This window comes from Nycticebus coucang, chromosome 2, assembly GCF_027406575.1.
Source record: "Nycticebus coucang isolate mNycCou1 chromosome 2, mNycCou1.pri, whole genome shotgun sequence".
NCBI lineage: Eukaryota > Metazoa > Chordata > Mammalia > Primates > Lorisidae > Nycticebus > Nycticebus coucang.
Window position 1 is genome coordinate 86,391,515 of NC_069781.1, and position 24,903 is coordinate 86,416,417.

A 24,903-nucleotide genomic window follows, 5' to 3' on the forward strand; every position below is an offset into this window, starting at 1 on the left:
ATTTGACTTCAGGGAATGAAATAGTTTGAGGACTAGAAGAAAATCTTAAAGTGTTGCTTGCTGCAGTATAATTCTTGTTTTTAAGTGTTATTTTTGATATGGGGAAGAAAGCATTATTACCTTTTCTTTTTTCTTAAATGAAGAAAGCCTAGCTAAATACGTACTTGATAAACCTACCACATTCACATTACATGGCTCAAGTTGGAGAACACACATTCTTTAGTGTAGTATTTCATCTTTGAAAAATGTAAAATATAGAATAAAAATGATTATACCCTTTAACCAGTAAGTGCCACTTCTGAGAATTTATCCCAGGAAATAATTCAAAAAGAAGAAAACCCGCCAGGCAAGGTGGCTCACACCTATAATCCTAGCACTTTGGGGAGCCAAGGCAGGAGGATTGCTTGAGGCCAGTGCAAGACTAGCTTGGGCAATATAACAAGACTGTCTCTACAGAAAATTTAAAAAAATCAGCTGGTGTGGTGGTGTGTGGCTGTAGTCCCAGCTACTTGAAGGATGAGCCAGGAGGATCGGAGTTCAAGGTTACAGTAATCTATGATCATGCCATTGTACTCTAACCTGGGTGACACAGTGAGACCCTATCTCTTAAAAAAAAAGAGGAAAGGGAAACCAACAAACAATATGTGCAAATATTTTTACAGCAGGTTTGTTATTTATCAATATGAAACACTTATGACAACACTAAATATCCAACACTTGGAAAATGGTTAAGTAATCTTATGTTAATTTGGACTATTACATTAGAATTATACTAGCATATTATTTTATAACTAGCAATTATATTTTAAACTGAATGTAAAAACTACCAATAGAAAAACACAAACATTTGATAATTAAATTTTTATTTTGCAAATTCTTACTTCTTTGATTTGAAACTAGGCATGTGACATCTTCTGCTCTAAAATGTTAATGTCAAGTCTTATATTTTAGTTAAATATTAAATGCTAATTTAAAGCCAGAAATGGCTGGTTAACTATGCAGTGTCCTTGCAAAGTCTTGTAAAAGAGAGACCAATGTGAACAACAAGAGATTGGATATGGACTCACTAAAATGTTAACATGTATGATTAGTGAGAATACAGGTGATTATTTCTTCTCTTTTGCTTTATATTAAAATATTCTTATAATTCATGTTTTTATAATGACTTGACAATGAACATTTTAAAAGGGACTCTGAATGTTCCAGGTGGCTGGATTGCTTTGTTATGGTGAGAATAGGTTACGATTAAATTTTGCCTCAAACTCTGAATTCAAATAAGGATTAAATTAAATGTATAAGTCTCATATCCTTACTCTCCTGGGTTATATTTATCATTTCAGTAACAATTAAATTTAATGGCTATTACTAAAAAGACAGAAGATAACAGATGCGGTTGAGGATGTAGAGAAAAGGGAACTCTCATACACACACAGTTGGTGGAAATGTAATTTAGAACCATCGTTATGGAAGACAATATGGAGATTTCTCAAAAAACTACATGTAGAGCTACTGTACGAGCCACCAATATCACTACTGGGTAGCAATCAAGCACATAGGGAAAAAAATCAGTATGTCAAGAGGATGTCAGCACTCAAATGTTTATAGCACTAGTCATGATCAAAAAGGTGTGGAATGAACCTAAGTGCCATCAACGGACAAATATAGAGAACGTGCCAAGGCTTGACGTGGTGCCTCATGCCTGTAATCCTAGCACTCTGGGAGGCCGAGGCAGATGGACTGCCTAAGCTCAGGAGTACCAGACAAGCATGAGCAAAAGTGAGACCCCATCTCTAAAAATAGCCAGGCATTGTGTTGGGCATCTGTAGTCCCAGATGCTCGGGAGGCTAAAGTAAGAGGGTTGCCTGAACCCAAGTGTTCGAGGTTGCTGTGAGCTGTGATGATGCCATGGCACTCTATCCAGGGTGGTAAAGTGAGACTCTGTCTCAAAATAAAAAGAAGAAAATATGCCATATACACACAATCCTATTTGACCACAAAAAAGAATGAAAGCATGTCATCTGCAGCAACATAGACAGAACTGGAGGCCATTATAATGGAAATAACCCAGGCACAGAGAGACAAGTTCTGTATGTTCTCACTCACATGTGACAGCCAAAAACCTCATCACATGTAGATAGAAAATAGAAAAATAAATACCAGAGGGTGGGAAGAGTGTGAGGGTGGAAGGGGAAATTGAAGAGAGGTTGCTGAATAGAATACATTCCATATTTTAAAGTAGCTAGGGGAGGCTCGGCGCCTGTGGCTCAAGCGGCTAAGGCGCCAGCCACATACACCTGAGCTGGCAGGTTCGAATCCAGCCCAGGCCTGCCAAACAACAATGACGGCTGCAACCAAAAAATAGCCAGGTGTTGTGGCGGGCGCCTGTAATCCCAGCTACCTGGGAGGTGGAGGCAAGGAGAATCGCTTGAGCCCAAGAATTAGAGGTTGCTGTGAGCTGTGATGCCCCGGCACTCTACCCTGTGTGACAGCTTAAGGCTCTGTCTCAAAATAAAATAAAATAAAATAGTTAGGGGAGAGGACTGGAAATGCTATCAACCCACAGAAATGATAAATACTCAAGGTGATAGATGCCTAAATACCCCGACTTGATCACTATATATTCTATGCATGTACCACGTAAATGTGTAAAATACTATGCATCATTAAAGGAAAAAAAGTCAACCTTTCTTGTTTCCCTTTCACTATTAATTTATATACTTAGAATGAAAAATTAGCTAAACATATTCATGAGATGTTATGAGAAAAAACGGGACTACTAGTTGCTTGAATTATTTGAAAAGCCTCCCCTGTGAGCTCAGTGTCACACTTGGGGTTAAGCCTGGCTATGCTGAAGATTACCTTGGGCCAGGCTGGACAGGATACTGAGGATGAAAGAACTAGGAAAGGTGAGAGGTTACTATAAATGAAACAGTGATTTATTTATGCAATTGAGAAAAACTAATGTGAATGTTGGAGGTAGCAAAAGCTCATCTGCTTCTGATTTTATGCCTTTTCTAACGTGTTATTATTTTTTTTTTAAATTTTAAAATTTATTTTAAATTGTTTTTCTTAATTTTAGCCAATATCTAGAACATAAGCAAGACAGCCTGAAATAGCATAGTTGATAAAATATAAAACTTCCTTATCTGCCTCTAGGGTACGGGCAAGGGAAGAGGAGGGCTGGCACATACGTGGAAATGCACCTTCCCAGGGGCTTGCAACATCCCTCAAAACGTGCCAGCTGTTCCTGGGCCTCAGAACAGATGGTCAAGGCGGGATTTGAAATGAATCTGGGTGCAGTTTAGCTGAACTACATAACCAGGGCTCCTTTCATCTTATCAGCCAGTAGATCATAAGGGCCAAACTCCAGGGGATGACTTAGTCACTAATGGAGAATTGGACCCCAGTACTGGCTATTACTGAGAAGACACAGAGGTACAGGTGTCCAGCAGCTAAAATACCCCTGGAAGGATCTCAATAGGACCAGAAAGGGGAGCCAATAACTCTCTAAGAAGTGGCTCTGGCTCATGTGCTATCATTTATGATGGCGGCCCCCCTCTTCTCACCCTATACCCCTTTATATTCACTTATGTCAGTGCTTGGGCCTCATTATGGGATGCCTGGCTTTCTTCAAAGTAACAGATGGCAGGGGTGGGTGGGCATATATGAAAAGGATTATAAATTCTACTCGCAAGAAGAAATTTTAAAATGGTGTTAAAATTTCTTCAGATGGACTCATGCCTACAAGAAGGGCTGATCCTGAAATTAGGAGTGTTTAGGAACAATGAATTGCCTAGTTGGATAGTGGAAGAGCAGTTTATTGAGGACATAAGATAAGAATCTCACTTATTCTTAGGGAGATGACAACATTTGGACTAGGGCAGTTGCTTCTCACCAGAATAACCATATGAAATTCTTCACTGCTGGAGTGATTCACACTATCTTCTCTTGAGGCCCCCTATGATTGTATTTTGCTTATGTTAGCCACAGAAGTCTTTTTAATTCAAATAGTTCAAATAAAACAGGAGCTACAGCTAGTTTTGTCCTTCCAGCATGCTTTTTCATCCTTCTTCCTCTAGTTTCTATCTCACACTTTGCTTTCCCTTTGGGAAGTTTTAAAATCAGGAGGTCCTAGGTAGAGTATGCAGTTATGAGGCAGGGTACTTGATCTAGCCCTAGCCAGAGTATTCCGTCACCCTGGCCACAGTGACTGTTTCTCTAAGTCATGTGACCTGGGTAGGACCAATCAGTGTCTTCCCTGGGCCTTTTCAGCTGGACTAAAATGAAAAACTGCTTTTTACTTATTTTTATAATTATTTATTTATTTTATATAGTTTTTAAAAGAGAAAGTTTATTTATTTATTTATTCTTTGAGACAGAATCTCACTTTGTCACCCTTGGTAGAGTGTCATGGAGTCTTAGCTCATAGCAACCTCAAACTCTTGGGCTCAAGTGATTCTCTTGCCTCAGCCTCCCAAATAGCTGGGACTACAGGTGCCTGCCACAATGCCTGGCTATGTTTTAAAGAAGGAGTCTTGCTCTTGCTCAGACTGGTCTCAAACTTGTGAGCTCAAGCATTCCACCCGCCTTGGCTTCCCAAGTGCTGGGATTACAGGTGCAAGCCACCGCGCCTGGCCTAAGGGAAAGTTTAGAGTGTTTCCAAAGAGATTTGGAAGTGGTTCCCTCTCATGGAGGAGAAAAGGGGGGAGAGACATATTTATTTTTTTGAGACAGGCTCTTTCTCTGTTGCCCAGCTCACAGCAACCTCAAACTCCCGGGTTCAAGCGATCTTACTGCCTCAACCTCGTGAGTAGCTGGGGCTACAGGCACCTGCCATCACACCTGGCTAGTTTTCTTCTATTTTGAATAGAGATGGGGTCTTGCTCTTGTTCAGGCTGGTGCTGAACTCCTAAGCTCAAGAGATACTCCTGTCTCGACCTCTCAGAGTGCTAGGATTATAGGTGTGAGCCACTACACCTGGCAGGAAAACTGCTTCTTAAAAAACTGTTTAAAAGATAGAATTTTAAACATGAAAAAGGAGTAGCATGCATCTTTTTATACTCAAAACCCAGTCACAACACTTATCAACTCATAGACAATCCTGAAAAAGAACAAACTTTTTTTATACTGGGGCTGCTGGATATAGGAAGATGTTACCAACAGACGTCACATCTGTCAGTGGAGAGAGCCGGACTTCAAAATAAACCCAAACTGAAAGTAGAACCGAGACGGAGGCCTGAGCTCGGCTTGAGCTCCTTATTAAGTCAGCTGAGCCTGAAGCCACTGTCACCCCTGTACTTTCTTCTTGCTTAAGCCAGATTTAGGTGGATTTCCATCACTTGCAAAAAGTGGTATGCAATATGGAAATGTTTAAGAAACAATCCACAAATAATTTTTAAAATCTTGTACTTATTTTTGAGCTATTTGGAAAACAGAAGTTTTATGAAAACTATGTCAAGGAGTAAAAGAAAAAAAGAGCTCAAGATGTTTTGAAACAAAGTCATTAGCATTTTAATGTCACTATGCCCAAAGGATAATTCCAGTCCTACTTGGGACAGCCATCTACTAAAAACTTTAAACTAAATAACATAAATATCGTTAAGAGATATAACAAAGAATAAATAGTTTCACCTCAAAAATCCTGACTCATGGGCTGGGCATGGTGGCTCACGCCTATAATCTCAGTACTTTTGGATGCCAAGGTGGGAAGATTGTTTGAGGCCCGGAGTTTAACACCAGCCTAAGCAAAAGTAAGACTCCATCTTTACTAAAAATAGAAAACTAAATTAGCTAGGCATTGTGGTGGGCACCTATAGTCCCAGCTACTTAGGAGGCTGAGGCAGGATTGCTGTAATCCAGGAGTTGGAGGTTGCTGTGAGCTAGGCTGACACCATGGCACTCTAGCCCAGGTGACACAGCGAGACTCTGTCTCAAAATAAATAAATAAATAAAATAAAATAAGACAAGCCTAAGCAACACAGTGAAACTCCCATATATACAAAAATTAAAAAATTAGCCTAGCATGATGGTACATGCCTGTAGTACCAGCTACTCAGAAGGGTGAAGCAGGAGGCTTAACTGCAAAAGTTCAAGGCTGCAGTGAGCTATGATGATGCCACTGTACTCCAGTCTAGACAACAGAGTGAGACTCTGTCTCAAGAAACAACAACAACTCTGAATTATCCTTGAAGCAAAGAATGAATGAATACAATCACTTCTATATTAGCATTCCAGTGTACCATTCTTGGGCATATAATAAACTATTTTCCTCCTGCACTATCCACTTTCATAGCACAATACTTACACTTTTGCTTTGCTAGTTCTTGTGTTAGATCTTCGTATACTTGTGAAAAAAGGTCTTCTTCAGATTTTGTTCCATCTAGATAAACTGGGAATGGGAAAAGAGGGCAGTTCAAATGCTAACAGGCTTATTAACATAGAATATTTACTTTGGCACCTCACATCTCTCACAAATAGGTTCAACCAAAGAACCGAGGACCATACCTTTAAAAGAAATTAAAAGCAATTAAAGAAAGGAATATATCACAGCTAGATATAATAGGTGAAAAGTTGTGTTTGTACTAGAAGAGAGTGCAGGGAAAACTCCTGAAGAAATCGGTGTGGGCGAGTATTTTATGAGGAGGACCCCCCGGGCAATTGAAGCAGCTTCAAAAATACACTACTGGGACCCGATCAAACTAAAAAGCTTCTGCACAACCAAGAACACAGTAAGTAAAGCAAGCAGACAGCCCTCAGAATGGGAGAAGATATTTGCAGGTTATGTCTCCAACAAAGGTTTAATAACCAGAATCCACAGAGAACTCAAACGTATAAGAAAAGAACAAGTGATCCCATTGCAGGCTGGGCAAGGGACTTGAAGAGAAACTTCTTGGAAGAAGACAGGCACACGGCCTACAGACGTATGAAAAAATGCTCATCATCCTTAATCATCAGAGAAATGCAAATCAAAACTACTTTGAGATATCATTTAACTCCAGTAAGATTAGCCCATATCACAAAATCCCAAGACCAGAGATGTTGGCGTGGATGTGGAGAAAAGGGAACACGTCTACACTGCTGGTGGGAATGCAAATTAATACATTCCTTTTGGAAAGATGTTTGGAGAACACTTAGAGATCTAAAAATAGATCTGCCATTCAATCCTATAATTCCTCTACTAGGTATATACCCAGAAGACCAAAAATCACATCATAACAAAGATATTTGTACCAGAATGTGTATTGCAGCCCAATTCATAATTGCTAAGTCATGGAAAAAGCCCAAGTGCCCATCGATCCATGAATAGATTAATCAATTGTGGTATATGTACACCATGGAATATTATGCAGCCTTAAAGAAAGATGGAGACTTTACTTCTTTCATGTTTACATGGATGGAGCTGGAACATATTCTTCTTAGTAAAGTATCTCAAGAATGGAAGAAAAAGTATCCAATGTACTCATAGTTTCATAGTTATGAAACTACTATGAAACTAATTTATGGCTTTCATATGAAAGCTATAACCCAGTTATAACCTAAGAATATGGGGAAGGGGGAAGAGGGAGGGAGGGAGGGTGATTGGTGGGATTACACCTGCGGTGCATCTTACATGGGTACATGTGAAACTTAGTAAATATGGAATATAAATGTCTTAACACAATAACTGGGAGGATGCCAGGAAGGCTATGTTAACCAGTGTGATGAAAATATGTCAAATGGTCTATAAAACCAGTGTATGGTGCCCCATGATCGCATTAATGTACACAGCTATGATTTAATAATAATAATATAAAAAATAATAATAATAAAAAAATAATATAAAAAATATATCTGTATTTGTTACAGATATATCCACACTGGCTTATGTGAAAATTATTTAAGTAAAAGATAAAAGAAAGAAAAAAAAACGGAGAAAGAAGGAAGAAAGTCAGTGAGTTCAATGGCACTGTGCATGTAGTACTTCAGCAGTACTGAAGAGGTGCTTGGCCAAGAGGGTCACATAAAGGAGTTCTCTAATCGCTTAAGCCCAAGAGTTGGAGGTTGCTGTGAGCCGTGACACCACAGCACTCTACCAAGGGCAACATAATGAGATTCTGTCTCAAAAAAAGGGAGTAATTCTCTAACTTACATATTAGGATCACCTATCAAGCTTCCTAAACTATGCAGCTGTCTGGGCTCTGCCACATATGTACTAAATCAGAATTCATCAGGCCCCAAAGATATGTATTTTTAATAAAATTGGCATAAACAACTTTGGAGAAAAAGTAGAAGTGATCTAGGTTACAGGAAGGAAAGGGCTTTCTAATCTGAAAACAGCATGGTAGCGGGGGACAAGAGAACTTAGCCTGTCAAGAAATAAGAGGCATGGTTTGGAATAGCTAGGACGTGGGGAGGCAGGAACAGTGTGAGAGATGAGATGCTGGAGCAAGGCTGTGCCTTAGTTCTTTAGAGGCCTTGATGTCTGGCTGTTTGGGTATTACTCCAAAGATAAGGAGTGTATCACTGAAGGTATACATGCAGGGCAGGAACAGGGTTAGATCTGCATTTTAGCTGAAAAGGGAGAGAAACGCAGCAAGAGGATGTCCCCGCAATCAATGGTTCCAGCTGCAAGTGGCGCAGCCAGCACCAGAGGACTGGGCCACGGATGAGCTCTGTATGCTTCCTGCTCAGCTTGGACACCGCCGCCTGTCCTGGGGGTCAACACCTCCGACAATATGGATACATCGTCCCCTTTACTGTGCAAAATGTCTGTCAGTTCCACTCATCTGTCTTATCCAACTGCCACTTGCCATCTTCTCTGCCTTGAAATCTATATTCAGTGATCTCTTCTTAGCTTGGGCCCACACATCCAAATTGCTATATTATATGTCTCTCAGCCACCTCAACCTCATTAAGTGCAAAACAGACATGGATTTCTCCCTTATAAATCTGCAGCTGCTTTGCTTTTTCTGTTTTCTGAAACAACACCTGTCAGTTGCTGAGATATGTGTCATCTTCTCGCCCCCTCTCTATCTATCCTATCACCCAGTTCCACTGAGTGCAGGCTGCTAGTACCACACCCTTAAATCCATCCTCTACACAGCCAGAGGGAGCTCGCAAGAACAAGAAATTCTATCAATCATGCACTTGTTTAAAACTTCTCTACTCTTAGGATAATGACAAAGTCTTTAACTAGTCTATTGGCATCATAGGGTCTGGATCCTGCCTGTGTCACCAGCATCAACTCTATTCCTTGGCTTCCTTTACTACAAAGCTTTCTCTGCACCTCCTTCAGGTGATCCTCATTCCTTCCTGCCCCCTGGACTTTTTTGTGTGTCCTACACCCCTCATGTGGGTGATCTTTCATCTCCCCAACCTTTTATCCATTTGCACCCATCAGAGTTTGGTTTCCTCAAGGAAGTCTGCCCCTGCCACTGGTATTTGGGCAGTGCCAGACCCTGGTGTCATAGCATTTACCACAGCTGGAAAGGACGTGCTTGTGCAGCTAGTGACTGTAATGCCTGTTTTGCTGATAAAATGTCACCGGCATAAGAGCAGGGGCTGGTTCTGCCTGATTTGTCTTGTGAGCTCAGGGCAGCACCTTGCACATGGAAGGCATTCATTTAATACTGGTGGAATGAATAACCATCCAGACCTTGACAAGAGCCACAGAGACAGGAACAGAGACCAGGAGAACTAGCTGTGGAGGATGGGGACTCCACAGTGTTCTGCTTCAAGTATCCCTTTATAATCTTTTGTTAAGTCCTTTCTTTTCTGTACTTTAAGGCAAAGGACAAGTGAAAGGCCTTGAATGGAGGAAGAAAAGGCACTTACCGATTTCCCACGTGACTTCCTCCTCCATTTCTTGTTTGTGCTTTAGATACATGGGCCACACGTGGCCGTCAAAGTACCCTGGGGTGTCTGGAGGCTCGTAGACCCTTGTACTATCAAAACACGTGGGAAACTTATTTTGATAGAAACACATAATTGATAAAGTAAAATAGTAATAGTCAGCATAATGGGGAAATCACTTAGAGATTAAGTCTAAATGGTTAAGATGGTTCGTTCCCTGATCCTAAAATTAACTTTATCATTTAACATCACTCATAATTATCTTTTTCCTTTCTAGTGTTTATAAGGGAATTAAGATATAAACAGTATAAATAATTATAGAGATACTGGTCTGTTGGATTAAGCTTTAAAATAATTGATGATCTCTGTAGCTGCAGCCAGAATACAGGGCCACTAACTCAAAATCATAACCAACATGGGATTGTTTCATTTGAAGATTTAAGGGAAATGAGCCAAACAGCTTGATATAAGGCCCTTTTCTTAGAAAGGAAATTTGCTAATGGCAGAGAACCACTTATGGAAGGAGGTTTTGCTCCTTGTATAAAGGAGTTAAGGCTTTACTTATTTGAAAAGTGATCTATATATATCGCCCAATCGTGTGCTTTCCTCATTTCCCCTAAATTCTGTCTTTTAAATTCCCATTGACAAAGGTAATTTTAAGACTTACCTCCTCCGCCTCTTACATTCCTCATATGGAATGGTCAGAAAATAGCTTCTGTTCCACAGAGTGTCAAGGGGCCTACGATGACAGCACATTCAGTTCACAAGGTATTTTTCCCGTTCATGTACAGTAAATATAAAAGATGCTTACTTATAATTAAAGAGAAGAAAACCTTCGATTATTAAAATGGGGGTTTCCTCAGTCGGTACCAGAGAGTGCCCTGCATTTTCCCTCCAGCAGAAAATGGCTGACATCATCTCTTCCATGTTAAGCGCTTCAAGCACTTCAAACACACACACACAGAAATATGAAGTTAATACAACAAAAATTTTATGATGTGACCTTCTGTGATAAGTGTATCCAGGACTCTGTAAACATATAAAATAACATCATTTTATTTACCTTTCCAAACACCTAACAAATATTTCAGATAACAAATTCAAACTCTAACAGTGATAAACTGTAGTGTTTAAAACATTTTTAATGTGGAAAATTTCAAAACACAACCAAAAGTAGAGTACACCAAACGCCCACGTCCCTGTTACCAGCTTGACAATCATAAACTGAGGGCTAATCTCACTTTCCTTATAACTTCCACTCTCTCCTGACTACATAAAAATTTAAAAATTTTGGCCAGGTGTGGTGGCTCACTCCTGTAATCCTAGCACTTGGGAGGCCAAGGCAGGTGGATTGCCTGAGCTCATGGGTTCAAGACCAGCCTGAGCCAGAGCAAGATCCCATCTCTAAAAATAGCCGGGTGTTGTGGAGGGCACTGATAGTCCCAGCTACCTGGGAGGCTTGAGCCCAAGGGTTTGAGGTTGTTGTGAGCTATGATGCCACAGCACTTCACCAAGGGTGACAAAGTGAGACTCTGTCTCAAAAAAAAAAAAAAAATTTAAAAATTTTGGGGGACAAAATATCTGCTGAAATATCTATTGAAAGATAAATGACACACTAGGGAAAATTTCTGTAATATCTTGGGCAAAGAGCTAATATCTTTAATATATAAAGAACTGTTATAGATAAATATTAACAAAAATAAGAAAATTCATAAAGGACACAAATATGTCATTTTCAAACTTAAAATGTGCATACTTTTTTGAGCTAACAATTGCAATTCTAGAAAAGTAGTCTAAAACAGTGGTTCTCAAAGTGTGGTATCTAGAGCAATACTATCAGTCATAGCCGGGAACTTGTCAGAAATGCAAATTCTACTCAATCCAGAACTACTGAATTAAGCCATCTGGGCTTAGAGGTATTTTTAGTGGAAGGTTTTAAAATTATGATCAACTTGGCTGGGAAAGGTGGCTCACACCTGTAACTCTAGAACTCTGGGAGGCAGAGGTGGGAGGACTGCTTGAGGTCAGGAGTTCAGGACCAGCCTGAACAAGAGCCAGACCTCATCTCTACCAAACAAAGAAAAACTAGCCAAGCATAGTGGCAGGCACCGATAGTCCCAGCTACTTGGGAGGCTGAGGCAAGAGGATTGATTGAGCCCAGGAGTTTGAGGCTGCTGTGAGCTATGATGCCATGGCACGCTACCCAGGGCTGAGTAAGACTCTGCCTCAAAAAAAAAAAAAAAAAAAAATATATATAGATATTTATATGCTCAATTTATTTAATAAATATAGAACTATTAAGATTTTATATTGTTTTGTGTTAGTTTTTGGTGAATGGCATCTTTTTAGGAAACTATTGTGTCTGTTTTCAAATTAATTTGAGTAAAAGTATTTATAATCTCTGCCTATCTCTTTAATGTCATAAGATTTACAGGGTGTTCCAAGAGTTGCCCTTAGTTACCTACCATACGTAGGGAAAATAAAAAAATTACAGGAAAATGTACCTTTATGTACAAAATATTCATTACAAAATTTTATAAAGTTTTGGCCAACACATAGAAAATATTTTGTAAATAGTTTGTACAATTTTATAATGAATATTTTATAAATAAGGAAAATTTAGCTACATCTTCCCATTTTCCCTATGCATGGTGACTTTAGAGGCCACTTTCGGGATATCCTGTGCTGTGATAATTACTTTTCTTTGCCTTTGATATTTATTATCTGTGCCTTCTCTTTTCTATTTTTTTCTTGACAAGTCCTATTTGAGAATTACTCAGATTTTTGAAGTTTTAGATTCTTATACTAAATTTGTGAAGTTTCCCAGCATTGCTTCTTTTAATACTTTTTTTAGTCCCCCACTTCCTCCTTTCTGAGGCTCCAACGATATGGGTATTAGATCTTGTTATTATTCCACACATTTGTTGATTTCTTTTTAGTCTATTTTCTCTATGATGTTCAAATTGAGTAATTTCTATTCTTCTGTCTTCATTAATTCTTTGCTCTGTCATAATTATTTTGCATTAAGCCCATTCAGTGAATTTTAAAATTTGGGTTATTGGGCTGGGCGCAGTGGCTCACGCCTGTAATCCTAGCACTCTGGGAGGCTGAGGCAGGTGGATTGCCTGAACTCATGGGTTTCAGATCAGCCTGAGCCAGAGCAAGACCTCATCTCTAAAAATAGCTGGGCATTGTGGCAGGCTCCTGTAGTCCCAGCTACTCAGGCGGCTGAGGCAAGAGTCACTTGTGCCCAAGTTTGAGGTTGCTGTGAGCTATGATGCCATGGCATTCTACCAAGGGCAACAAAGTGAAACTACGTCTCAAAAAAAAAAAAAAAAAAAAATTGTAGTTTTTCAGTTCTAAAATTTCTATTTGGTTCTTTTCATACATCTCATACTTTTTTCCTGGGGAATTCTAATTTTTCATATATTTCAAACACTTTTGCAATTGGTTGTTGAAGCCTTTTTATGATGCTATGTAAATCCTTGGTCAGGTAATTTTGACATCTATATCACTGTAGTATTGGTGTCTTTTCTCATTCAAGTTGAGATTTCCTGATCCTTGGTATGACAAATGGGTCTTAGTGGTGTCCTGGACAATTCTGGCTTTGTGTCATGAGATGCTGGATCCCATTTATCTATTTTTGGCTGGCAGACCTGCTGCACTGCAGCGTGCAGGTTCAGGTTCAGGTGGGGGTGGATGCTCATCTTCCTGCTGAGCCTTCCTCTCACGGGCATGGGGGGAGTGGGGAAAGCAGAGTGCTAGCAGCTTCCCCGCTGCAAGGTGAGGGCAGATGTTTAGTTTTCCACTAGGTTCTGCCGACAGGAGCTGACACTACTGGAGTGCCAAGCTGCTCCACTTCACATGGCCTCACTCTGTTCTGTGTTGCCGGATGGGGGTGAAAGTTCAGGTCTGTGTTTGGCTTCTCTGATGCAAACCCTGTGGGCGATGTGGAGTGCCAACTCACCCTGCCTTGCTGATGCTGGGTGGACGTACAAGTCTAGCTCCCCACGTGGCTCTGCTAACATCATGAGAGGAGAATGGTTTTTCTTTTTGTGTTTGGCTTAGGGTAGCCTGGATATTATCAAAAAAGTTTTCTATCCTGCTTTGCTGCCCTTTTCCTGGTCCTCTGATTACAGAGAACGGGTGCTTCTTTTGTCTGTGCCTATTGATGGTTCCATGTTGCACACTTTGCCAGCATCTCATCCTGCATACAGGAGACAGAGAAGACCAGGGAACTCCTCCATCAGCAGGCCCAGCAGGAAGATGAACATCCACCCCCACCATGTCATCTTTCAAGTTTCGAAGTCCCCGGCCGGCTTGCTCTCAACATTTTTCGGTCTTCTCTTCTCTGTTATATTAAGTTCAAGGTTTGTAGTTGTAAGAGGACCAGCGAAGACTGGGGCTAATCCATCTTAGCTGAAATCAAGAGTTCTATTAGTTTTGGTATATTTTTGTTATCATTTAGTTAAAAAGATCTTCTAATTTTCATTGTGATTTATCTTTTGACCCATGGATATATAAGTGTTTTGCTTAAGATAAAATTCAAAGATGTTTGGGATTTGTTGCCAAATAACACAGAAGGGCCAGGGGCAGTGGATCACATCTGTAATCCTAGCACTTCGGGAGGCTAAGGCAGGAAGATTGCCTGAGGCCAGCTTAAGACCAACCTATGCAACATAACAAGATCCCATCTCTACAAAAAATTAAAAAAATAGCTAGCAGTGGCGCACATCTGTGGCCCTGAGCTACTCAGGAGGCTGAGGCGGGTGGACTGCTTGAGCCAGAAGTTGGAGGTTGCAGTGAGTTATGGTAATACCACTGCACTCTGGCCTGGGCAAGAGAGTAAGATTCTGTCTCAAAAGGAAAAAAGGAGAAAGTACAGGGCATGGTGGCTCACATCTATAATCCTAGCCCTTTGGGAGGCTAAGGCAGGTGGATTGCTTGAGCTCAGGAGTTCAAGACCAAGCTGAGCAAGAGCGAGACCTCATTTCTACTAAAATAGAAAAAAATAGCCAGGCATTGTGGTGGGCACCTATAGTCCCAGCTACTTGGGAGGCTGAGGCAAGAGGATCGTTTGAGCCCATAAGTTGGAGGTTGCTGTGAGCTATGACATCACAGGTGACAGATGTTTAAAAAAAAAAAAAAAAAGGAAAAGTGAGTGACAGTATATATAATTGGCCAAGAGTTCATCATTATTGAAACTGGATGGTCAATTACGAGGTAATTCATTATAGTTTTCTACCTACTTTTGCATGTTTGAAATTTTCCATTAGAAAAATATTTTAAAAATCAGAAAAAAGGTACTGCTTAATTTTCAAATGCTTAAAATTTTCTTTTATTTACTCTTTTATTATTCATTTCTAATTCAGTTCCCCATGATTAAACAGTATCTTTCTATTACTTTAATCTATGAAATATTTATTAGGACTTGCTCCAGGTCCTTGCTCAGATGATCTACTTGGGTTTATGTTCTATGTACTTTTGAGAAAAAAATGTATACTCTGCTGTTGTTGGGGTACATGTTCTATGTATGTCTAGAGATATAGTTTGGTCAAGTTTGCTAATTATGTTGTCCAAATCCGATAAATCACCAGTAATTTTTGTCTGTTAGCTCCATTAGTTACTGTTATGGGTTGAATTCTGTCCTCCTAAAATTCATATGTCCTAACCCCTAATACCTTAGAATGTGACCTCATTTGGGAATATAGTTATTGCAGATGTAATTAGTTAAGATGAGGTCATGCTGGAGTAGGCCATGACCCTAATCTAACACAACTGGTCTCCATGCAGAAGGGGGACATTTGGACACAGACACACAGCACACTGTGGGAAGACGAGGGCAGAAGCGCTGGCACGATGTGGCAGGATCCACCGCACGCCAAGACTGCGGCGACCCCCAGCTGCCAGGAGAGAGGCCTGGAACAGAGCCGCCCTTGCGGCTGCAGAGGGAGCCAGCCCTGTGGACAATCTGATCTGGGACTTCTAGCCTCCAGAACTGTGAGGCAACACGTTTCTGCTGTTTGAGCAGTCCAGTACGTGGTACTCTGTCACATTAACCCAAGCAAACTAGTAAGGCAAAGGAAGTGTGTTTGAAAATCTCCCACACTCACTGGGCATTTGCCTATTTCTCCTCTTCTGTCAGCTTTTAATGAATGCATTCTAATGTTAGGTTATAGGATATGTACAAATTTTAGATTGTTTTCCAGTGGAAGTAACCCATTACCCCTCATTATCTCTAGTAATGCTCTGCCTTAAAGCTTATTTTGTCTGGTATTGACTATTATTACAGTGGTTGAACCAGTTTTCTTTTAGCAGGTGTCTCCATGGTATGTCTTTTTCTAGCCTTTTACTACCTGCCTTTCGACATCCTCATATCTAAGTTTATCTCTCTCTCTTTTTTTAAGTCTATCTCTTTTAAGGAGAGTTTATCACTGGCTTAAAAAAATCCAATTTAGAAGCGAGTACATGTGGTGTTTGTCCACTCCTGCGATACTTCACTTAGGAGGATGGTCTCCTGTTCTATCCACATTGTGATAAAAGTAATGCATGTAACCAAAATGTTTGTACCCCTGGAGCATTGTGAAATTAAAAAAAAATTAAGAAAACTATCTTACAAAAACTATTAAAAAGTTAACCAGTTAAAAAATAATTCCAACAGAGTAGAAATACTCCTCTCCCCCAAAAATCCAATCTGACAATACTTGGGGTATTTTAATTCCTTTAACTGAATTGTAGCTACTGACATATTTGGGTTTATATCTATCATTTCACTATAATTTTCTATTTGTCCACCATCCTTTGATATTCTCTTTTCTCTGTTTTGGACTTGTTTTGTATTTTCAACTATATTGTAATGATTCTATTTCCTCTGTAAGCAGGATAGTTGTACATTTTAAAACTATTCTTGTAGTTACAAAGATTTTAATATCACCTTGACTTACCTTAAATTTGTACATTTACCTGAATAGTTTGACTTTTTCCTTAATACATAGATGCATGATATACGAACTCATGGTATGAATATTTTAAGGTCTTTGGCACTTATGATCAACCTACCTTCTGAAAAGGTGGATCAGTTTATACTTTGAGAGAGTCTTTGTTTTCTTGAGTCCATGCCACCATTAGATAATTATTATTGCTTTAAAAATCTTTGTTTGCTTGGTGAGTGGGGAAAAAAAAGTAAGTTGTAATTCTGAGGATAACTTTTTTTTTTTTTATTGTTGGGGATTCATTGAGGGTACAATAAGCCAGTTACACTGATTGCAATTGTTTTGAGGATAACTTTTTATTATACATTTATTAATCAAATAACGTGCTGCTCCTGTGAATAGTTTATTCACAGCCTGAGACCCTCTTTCTGATGTGATATTACTTTTTCTTATCTGTTTTCAAGAATTCATTAAAAAGTAGGAATAATAGGCCAGTGCAGTGGCTCCTGCCTGTAATCCTAGCACTTTGGGAGCCCAAGGTGAGAGGACTGCTTGAGGCCATGAGTTTAACCAGACTAAGCAACATAGTTCAACCCTGTCATCATCACAAAAAGTAAAAAAAAAAATTAGCTGGTCATGGTGACAGATGCCTGTAGTCCCACCTACTTGGAAGACTGAGGCAGAACTGCTTGAGCCCAGGAGTTTGATGTTATAGTGACCTATGATGACACTCTTTGCCAAGTGTTATTAAAATTTTCTTTTCTTTTTTTTTTTTTTTTTTGAGACAGAGATTCACTACGTCGCTCTCAGTAGAATGCCGTGGTGTCACAGCTCACAGCAACCTCAAACTCTTGGGTTTAAGTGATTCTCATTCCTCAGCCTCCTAAGAAGCTGGGACTACAGGCAACTGCCAGAAGGTCTGGCTATTTTTTTTTTTTTTGGTAGAGACAGAGTTTCACTTTATTGCCTTGGGTAGAGTGCCATGGCATCACACAGCTCACAGCAACCTCCAATTTCTGGGCTTAGGCGATTCTCTTGCCTCAGCCTCCCAAGTAGCTGGGACTACAGGCGCCTGCCACAATGCCCGGCTATTTTTTTGTTGCAGTTTGGCCGGGACTGGGTTTGAACCTACCACCCTCGGTATATGGGGCTGGTGCCCTACCCACGGAGCTCATAGCAACCTCAAACTCCTGGGCTTAAGTGATACTCTCGCCTCAGCCTCCCAAGTAGCTGGGTCAACAGGCACCCGCCTCAATGTCTGGCTATTTTTAGAGATGAGGTCTCACTCTGGCTCAGGCTGGTCTTGAACTTGTGATCTCAGGCAATCAATCCACCCACCTTGGTCTCCCAGAGTTCTAGGATTACAGGCCTGAGCCACCAAGCCTGGCTCTCTTTGCCAATTGTTGAAAACAGTTTTTCCTAGTTTCTCTCTTACTCTGTAATAATTTTTCTCACTAACTTTTGGACAAGAGGAAGAGAATTCAAAAAATATCCTGGCTGCAGCTTAAGGCACAAGAACACAGTGAGTCAAGAACACTGCATGTCTAAAACTACCAGGTGTCTGTAAGAGACAATTATATAACATTTTTCCAAAAGGTTATCAAAGTTAAAAGTAAAGAACATACTTTTTTTTTTTTTTTTTGAGACAGAGTCCTTAGTTGTCACCCTGGTAGAGTGCCACGGCGTTACAGCTCACAGCAACCTCAGAGTCTTGGGCTTAAGTGATCCTCTTGCCTCAGAATCCCAAGTAGCTGGGACTACAGGTGCCCATCACAATGCCCTGCTATTTTTTTTTTTGTTGTTATTGTTGCAGTTGTCATTGTTGTTTAGCAGGCCCGGGCTGGGTTTGAACCCACCAGCCTTGATGTATGTGGCTGGTGCCCTACCCACTGAGCTATGGGCGCTGCCTATAAAGAACATACTTTATGAAATTTTAAGAGAGCTCCTTCTATTGCTAGTTTACACAAGTACTCAATGATCATCTTGTTAATTATAAAAGTTAGATTATTAAGTTTGTTAGCATGATACTCCTTACAGAAAAATGTTTTCTGATGGACTTGCATCTTTTGGCTTCAAAACAGTATAAGCCTGGAGTAAGGAAATGGGGGGACTCCATCTAAATATATTTACAAATCTTTCTGAGCAGTGAAAAGACAAAACGAAATACAGTGAAACAGCAAAGAGCTGTCCAGTGCTTTGGCTACAAGGAAGGAAAGCTAAGAGGGTAAGAGGTTAGAGTTTGTTTCAGGCAAGATTCTGTATGGGGTGGAACTGGAGGTGGTAAGTAATGTTACTTACGTGTGTCCAGGGCAGGGATGAGAAAAGGGACAGTTAACCCATCTTGCCCCAGCTTTAGAAGAAAAAACTACCATCACTCCAATGTTTTCAGTTTTAAATATACAACTGGAAAAGGACTATTTTATTTAAACTCAATATAAATCAGTTCAACATAAATCATAAACCTACAAAGGCAGGTTTAAAGTACAGAAATATGTTTAAACACATTTTAAGACTGTCTTCATAGATAGTAAAGTTCTTCAGGTTTCAAAAAGAAAATGAACAAGCTAATCTACTTACCATCATACTGCAAAAATCCATTTTTATCTGTCTCTATCTCAGATTCTGGCTGGAAAAACAATAGAGTACCCATTAAAATAATGTGTAGGGTAGAAATAACACAAGTATACTCTAAGCAGGACATAAGCCTGTATACACTTTGGATGACGATAAATAAAAAAAAATCAACAGATGGTGCCATCTGGTGGATACTTGGCACTACTGCATTGAGACTATTTTCAGCATCAAAGGTACATTTAATTTTGTCATTAAACATTTTTGTGTTAAATGAATTATCTAAGAAGTTTGATAGATACCTTGAAGAAATCATCCTGAGATATGACACTGCAATTTGGGAGGTGTTTCTGCAAATTCTTAGCCAGCGTTGACTTCCCACCATTTGTTACACTAAATCAAAGAAAAACATAGAAAACAACCAAGAAGGAAAATGCATTAAACAACTAAAACACCTTAAAATGATCTTTTAAAAAAGATACTTAAAACAATATTGGGCGGCACCTGTGGTTCAGTGAGTATGGCGTCAGCCCCATATACTGAGGGTGGTTAGAACCCAGCCCCGGCCAAACTGCAACAATAACAACAAAAAAATAGCCCGGTGTTGTGGCGGGCGCCTGTAGTCCCAGCTACTTGGGAGGCTGAGGCAAGAGAATCACCTAAGCCCAAGAGCTGGAGGTTATTGTGAGCTGTGACGCCATGGCACTCTACTGAGGGCGATAAAGTAAGACTCTGTCTCTTTAAAAAAAAAAAAAAAAAAAAGGGCGGCACCTGTGGCTCAGTGAGTAGGGTGCTGGCCCCATATACCAAGGGTGGCAGGTTCAAACCCGGCCCTGGCCAAACTGCAACAACAACAACAAAAAAGTTAAAAAAAACAATATGTTAGAAAAAAGTGATTTCTTTAACAGATACTGCCAGGACGCTGGCAGATTTGATGTACTAAATGATAAGAAAAAAGCCAGGAGGGATGGAGGAGAAAGGCAATTAATGACTGGGCAAGTGATCTGTGCAATGATAAGACTTAAAAAGGTATTGGACTGGGTGTGGTGGCTCATGCCTGTAATCCTAGCACTCTGGGAGGTGAAGGAGAGTGGATTGCTTGAGTTCAGAAGTTCTAGACCAGCCTCAGCAACAGTAAGACCCGGGTGCCTGTAGTCCCAGCTACAAGGGAGGCTGAGGCAAGAGGATCGCTTGAGCCCAAAAGTTTGAGGTTGCTGTGAGCTATGATGCCAGAGCACTCTACCAGGGAGTGACACAGCGAGACTGTCTCCAGAAAAAAAAAATACAGTTATTGTGTTGGAAGCAAAAATAATTTTTGTTCACGGCAAAATATTCACAAGGCTCCTATGTAACATCAAGCACGAGTGGCACATTTTAGTCCAAATGTATAAAACTACACAGGGTCATTGTGATTTTGTTCCAATGCATGGTGCAAAAGATAGAGTGGCTTATTAAAGGCCTCCAGGAAGGCTGGGTGAGGTGGCTCACGCCTGTAATCCTAGCACTCTGGGAGGCCAAGGTGGATGGATTGCTTGAGCTCAGGAGTTCAATAAGCCTGAGCCAGGGTGTTGTGGCGGGCGCCTGTAGTCTCAGCTACGTAGGAGGCTGAGGCAAGAGAATCGCTTGAGCTCAAGAGTTTGAGGTTGCTGTGAGACACTACCAAGGGCAACAAAGTGAAAATTAAAAAAAGGCCTCCAAAAAAAAAAAAAAAAAAGCCTCCCAGGAAATCACTTCTCTGTGATATATCCTATCCTCCATCTCTCTTCACCTTATGGAGTAGGTGGAAGGTTCACTGTAGGTTGTCACATCAGGTCAGTTATTTGTCCCTCTAGGCTGGACTGGGACGTTGAGAAGAGTGGGCACCTAATTCCTTTGTATATCTCCTTCCCCAGCACCTAGCACCTAGGAGGCACTCTCCATTCAGGCATTCATTCAAACAGTGCTTTAACCTGGCCTTACACACCTTCTAAGTGTCTATAGGTAGAACTCAGTCTTTGTGAACTTGAATGGGAAAGTAATCACATTTTTATTTTCACTAAATTATATAAAAAATTTAGAGTTTACTTAATTATAGATATAAATAATATAAGTACCTGTGACTTTGTCACCAACAGAAATTATAGATATTTTCTATTTTTTAGAGGACCTAGAGTTTTTTTATTTGCTTATTTATTTATTGCATTGTATTACATTTTTTTATTTGTATATGTTCCTGGGGTACAAGTGCAATTTTGTCACACTGCCATATTGCATTGTCGTGCAGTTAGGGGCTCCAGTGCATCCATCACTGGGACAACACACACCGTGCCCACCAAACAGCCTCCCGTCATCTGCCCTCCTTTCACTCCTCACATTCATAGATATTCTCATATTGTGTTATAGTTGGGGTAGATATATTGAAATATCATTTATGTTCATTATTTTTAGAACTACCACTGGATATTGTTATTTTAATGTTTGTTTTTTTTTTTTGAGAGTCTCATCTTGTCGCCCTTGGTAGACTGCTGTAGTGTCATAGTTCACAGCAACCTCAAACTCTTGGGTTCAAGTAATCCTCTTGCCTTAGCCTCTCAAGTACAGGTACCCCCCACAATGCCTGGCTGTTTTTAGAGACGAGGTCTCACTCTTGCTCAGGCTGGTCTCAAACTCCTGAGCTCAGGCAATCCACCCACCTTGGCCTCCCAGAGTGCTAGGATTACAGGCATGAGCCACCGTGCCCAGCCATATGTTATTTTAATGTGTTAACAAAGACGTGTATATAATGTATCACAAGTTCACAAATTTGTCCAAATGCAATCAGTGTAACCTGGTTTACACCCTCAATGAATCCCCAACAATAAAATAAACAAATAAATAAATAAAAATATTTTATACATGCAGCTATACTTTATTGTAACTGATTTCCTTTGTATTTCTGTATTTTGTTTTGCTCATTTCAAACCATTATTCTAGGCTCGGCACCTGTAGCTCAAGTGGTTAGGGCGCCAGCCACATACACCAGAGCGGGCGGGTTTGAATCCAGCCTGGGCCCACCAAACAACAATGACAACTACAAACAGAAAATAGCCGGGCGTTGTGGTAAGTGCCTATAGTCCCAGCTACTTGGGAGGCTGAGGCAAGAGAATCGCTTAAGCCCTAAGTGTTGGCGGTTGCTGTGAGGTATGATGCCATGGCACTCTACCCGGAGCAACAGTTTGAGACTCTGTCTCAAAAAAAAAAAAAAAAAAAACACAAAAACCCAGCAACAAAACAAAACAAAACAAAATAACCAAACTATTGTTCTAGGCCAGGCACAGTGGCTCGTGCCTGTAATCCCAACACTTTAGGAGCCGGAGGCAGGAGAACTGATTGAGACCAGGAGTTCAAGATCAGCCTAGACAACGCAGCAATACCCATTCTGTACAAAAAAATAAAAAATTAGGCATGGTGGTGCATGCCTCCAGTCCAGCTGTTTGGGAGGCGGAGGCAGGAGGTTTGCTTGAGCCCAAAAGTTCAGGGTTGTAGTGAGCTTTGATTTCACCACTGCATTCCAGCCTGAGTGACAGAGCAAGATCCTGTCTCTAAAAACAAAAAACTCCACAATTACTCTGAGAAGAGGTTAAGACTTCACTATATCATCATCTCTCCACAGCACAAAAACTCCTGATTACACGTCTATTTGCAAGAACCTGTGCTTAATTCCAGATTCTAATCCCAAAATATTTATAATCTAGAAAAGGGAAAATGAACTAACAGTTACTCATCAAAATAGCTTATTGTATATAATTCAATTATTATCTAAATATCATATAACTACAAAGTACAAGAATTTGGTTAATAAGATTTTTCATTTAACTCCACAATATATAGCTGGGTAGGACATGGGCAAGCTCTTTGAAAACAAGGAAAAGTTGGTGGGCACAAGAAAATATTATGACATTTTTCCTAACAAAATTGCCTGTGAACCATACTGAATGCTGAATGTGCATAACCAGAAACTGAGTTTTGGCTTAAAATAGAGGTAAACGGGTCACTTTATTACAATATGTACAATCCAGCTAGAAACAGTGTCATTTATTTCTTTTGTTAAGATCATGTAGTCAAACCGATAGTAATTCAGTCCTTTCTCACTGACTTAGCTGAAGCCAATGAGAAACAAGCACCCTATTTTTGTACAAGCCTTAGAGAAAATGGACCAGGTAGAAGACAGCCTAGGTCATACGCGGGGAGGGGAAAAAAGGTACTACACAACTTGGAGTCCAGGATCCATACTTGAAATGCAATTCTCAGGTCAGATGACAGCTACCCTTTAGTTTGTTCACAACCTCCCTCACACATACTATCCAAACTGGGGTGAAGAGTTCCCAAAGCATATTTTATGTAGGATCTGACTCCATAGGGTTACTCCCTACTTTGTTTAGAACATCTGAATAAATGCACAACTCCTGGGCCATTTATTTTTTTATATTCCAGGTTACCAGAAGGTTCACTGTATTTGGAACATGATACCGGGCTAGGGAGAAGTTAATAGGGTTGTCTGTAACTACTCAAACAAGTGGAGAATCCCTTCTCTAATACATAGATACTAATATTTCCATTTTTCAGTAGAGGAAATCAAGGATTGGAAAGTTGTACACTAACAAAACTTGCTCAACATAACAACAAGTAAAGGAGATGGGATACAAAGTCTAACTCCAGCACAGATCTCTTTTACATTACGGAACTTTGTGAGTATCTGATGAAGTAATAAGTCCTTTCTCCAGAAAAATGAATATCTTCACACATGTTAAAATTTCAGGAGGTTCATGGATGACTCCTGAATTTCTTAGAAGCCCTACTATTCCCTGCAGTCTCAACCCAGTGATTACTTCATAGGGCAGCATGTGGTTAAGTATACAAGAGAGATACAGCACAGTGGGTTTGGAGGAAGGATACAAGGCAGGAGCAGAAGTCACTGTAGGGGAGGCTGGCATGGGCTTCCCAGATGCAGCAGCACTGAGATGAAATCATGACACTTGCTAAAGAACAGAGAAAGTACAGGAGGCTTTCTTAGGGAGTTATGGATGGTCCCTCACGCACATGACAGGAAGACACGAGGCAGGTTTCTAGGTAGAGTGCACCACATTAGCACCTTGAGGAGAGGGCAAGCTTGTTTACACACGTGCAGATGAAAGTTGCATGGAATCCTGCAGTGGTCTTTGCAGTTGCCTCCCCAGGTTCCATGCCTTTTTGTGATTGATCCCACTATCAAGTCTCTGAAGCCTAAACTGATAATGTAATCCCAGAATAGGACCCCGTAGCCTAAACTGATAACTTAATCCCATCCCTACCACCACAGTGACTGGGGCTATGTGAACCAAGCTGGTCCAGTCAAAGAAACACTCGTGGCCTAGGGGAAGAGAAGCACCCCTGCCCCCACCAGTGGCAGGCTATGAAGCAGCACGAAGTCATGGGGGCTGCTTGGATGAACCAAATGAAGGAAGACACAGAGTAGAAAGAAACTTTTGGGGGATACCACTGAGCTCCTGTATCAAACCTTTCCTGCAGCCTGTCTACCCCTCAAGCTAGTAAGTTTCCTTTATTATTTATG

The 24,903-nt window shown here is 40.4% G+C and overlaps 1 protein-coding gene across 4 annotated transcripts in view; it reads right to left on the minus strand.

Moving 5' to 3' along the window:
* The window catches only part of NMRK1 (nicotinamide riboside kinase 1), a 33,039-nt gene that overhangs the window by 1,159 nt on the left and 6,977 nt on the right, over positions 1-24,903 (minus strand). For 2 of the 4 annotated variants that reach the window (XM_053575494.1, XM_053575502.1), the window contains exons 3-8: positions 19,637-19,727; positions 19,341-19,389; positions 10,643-10,775; positions 10,499-10,570; positions 9,814-9,923; positions 6,305-6,388 (exon numbers count right to left, since the gene is read on the minus strand). In XM_053575494.1, the coding sequence (XP_053431469.1) occupies positions 6,305-6,388; positions 9,814-9,923; positions 10,499-10,570; positions 10,643-10,775; positions 19,341-19,389; positions 19,637-19,727 (539 nt within the window). Of the gene's footprint in view, positions 1-6,304; positions 6,389-9,813; positions 9,924-10,498; positions 10,571-10,642; positions 10,861-19,340; positions 19,390-19,636; positions 19,728-24,903 lie in introns of those variants that run through there. The other 2 variants (XM_053575509.1, XM_053575519.1) reach the window with 2 other exon arrangements.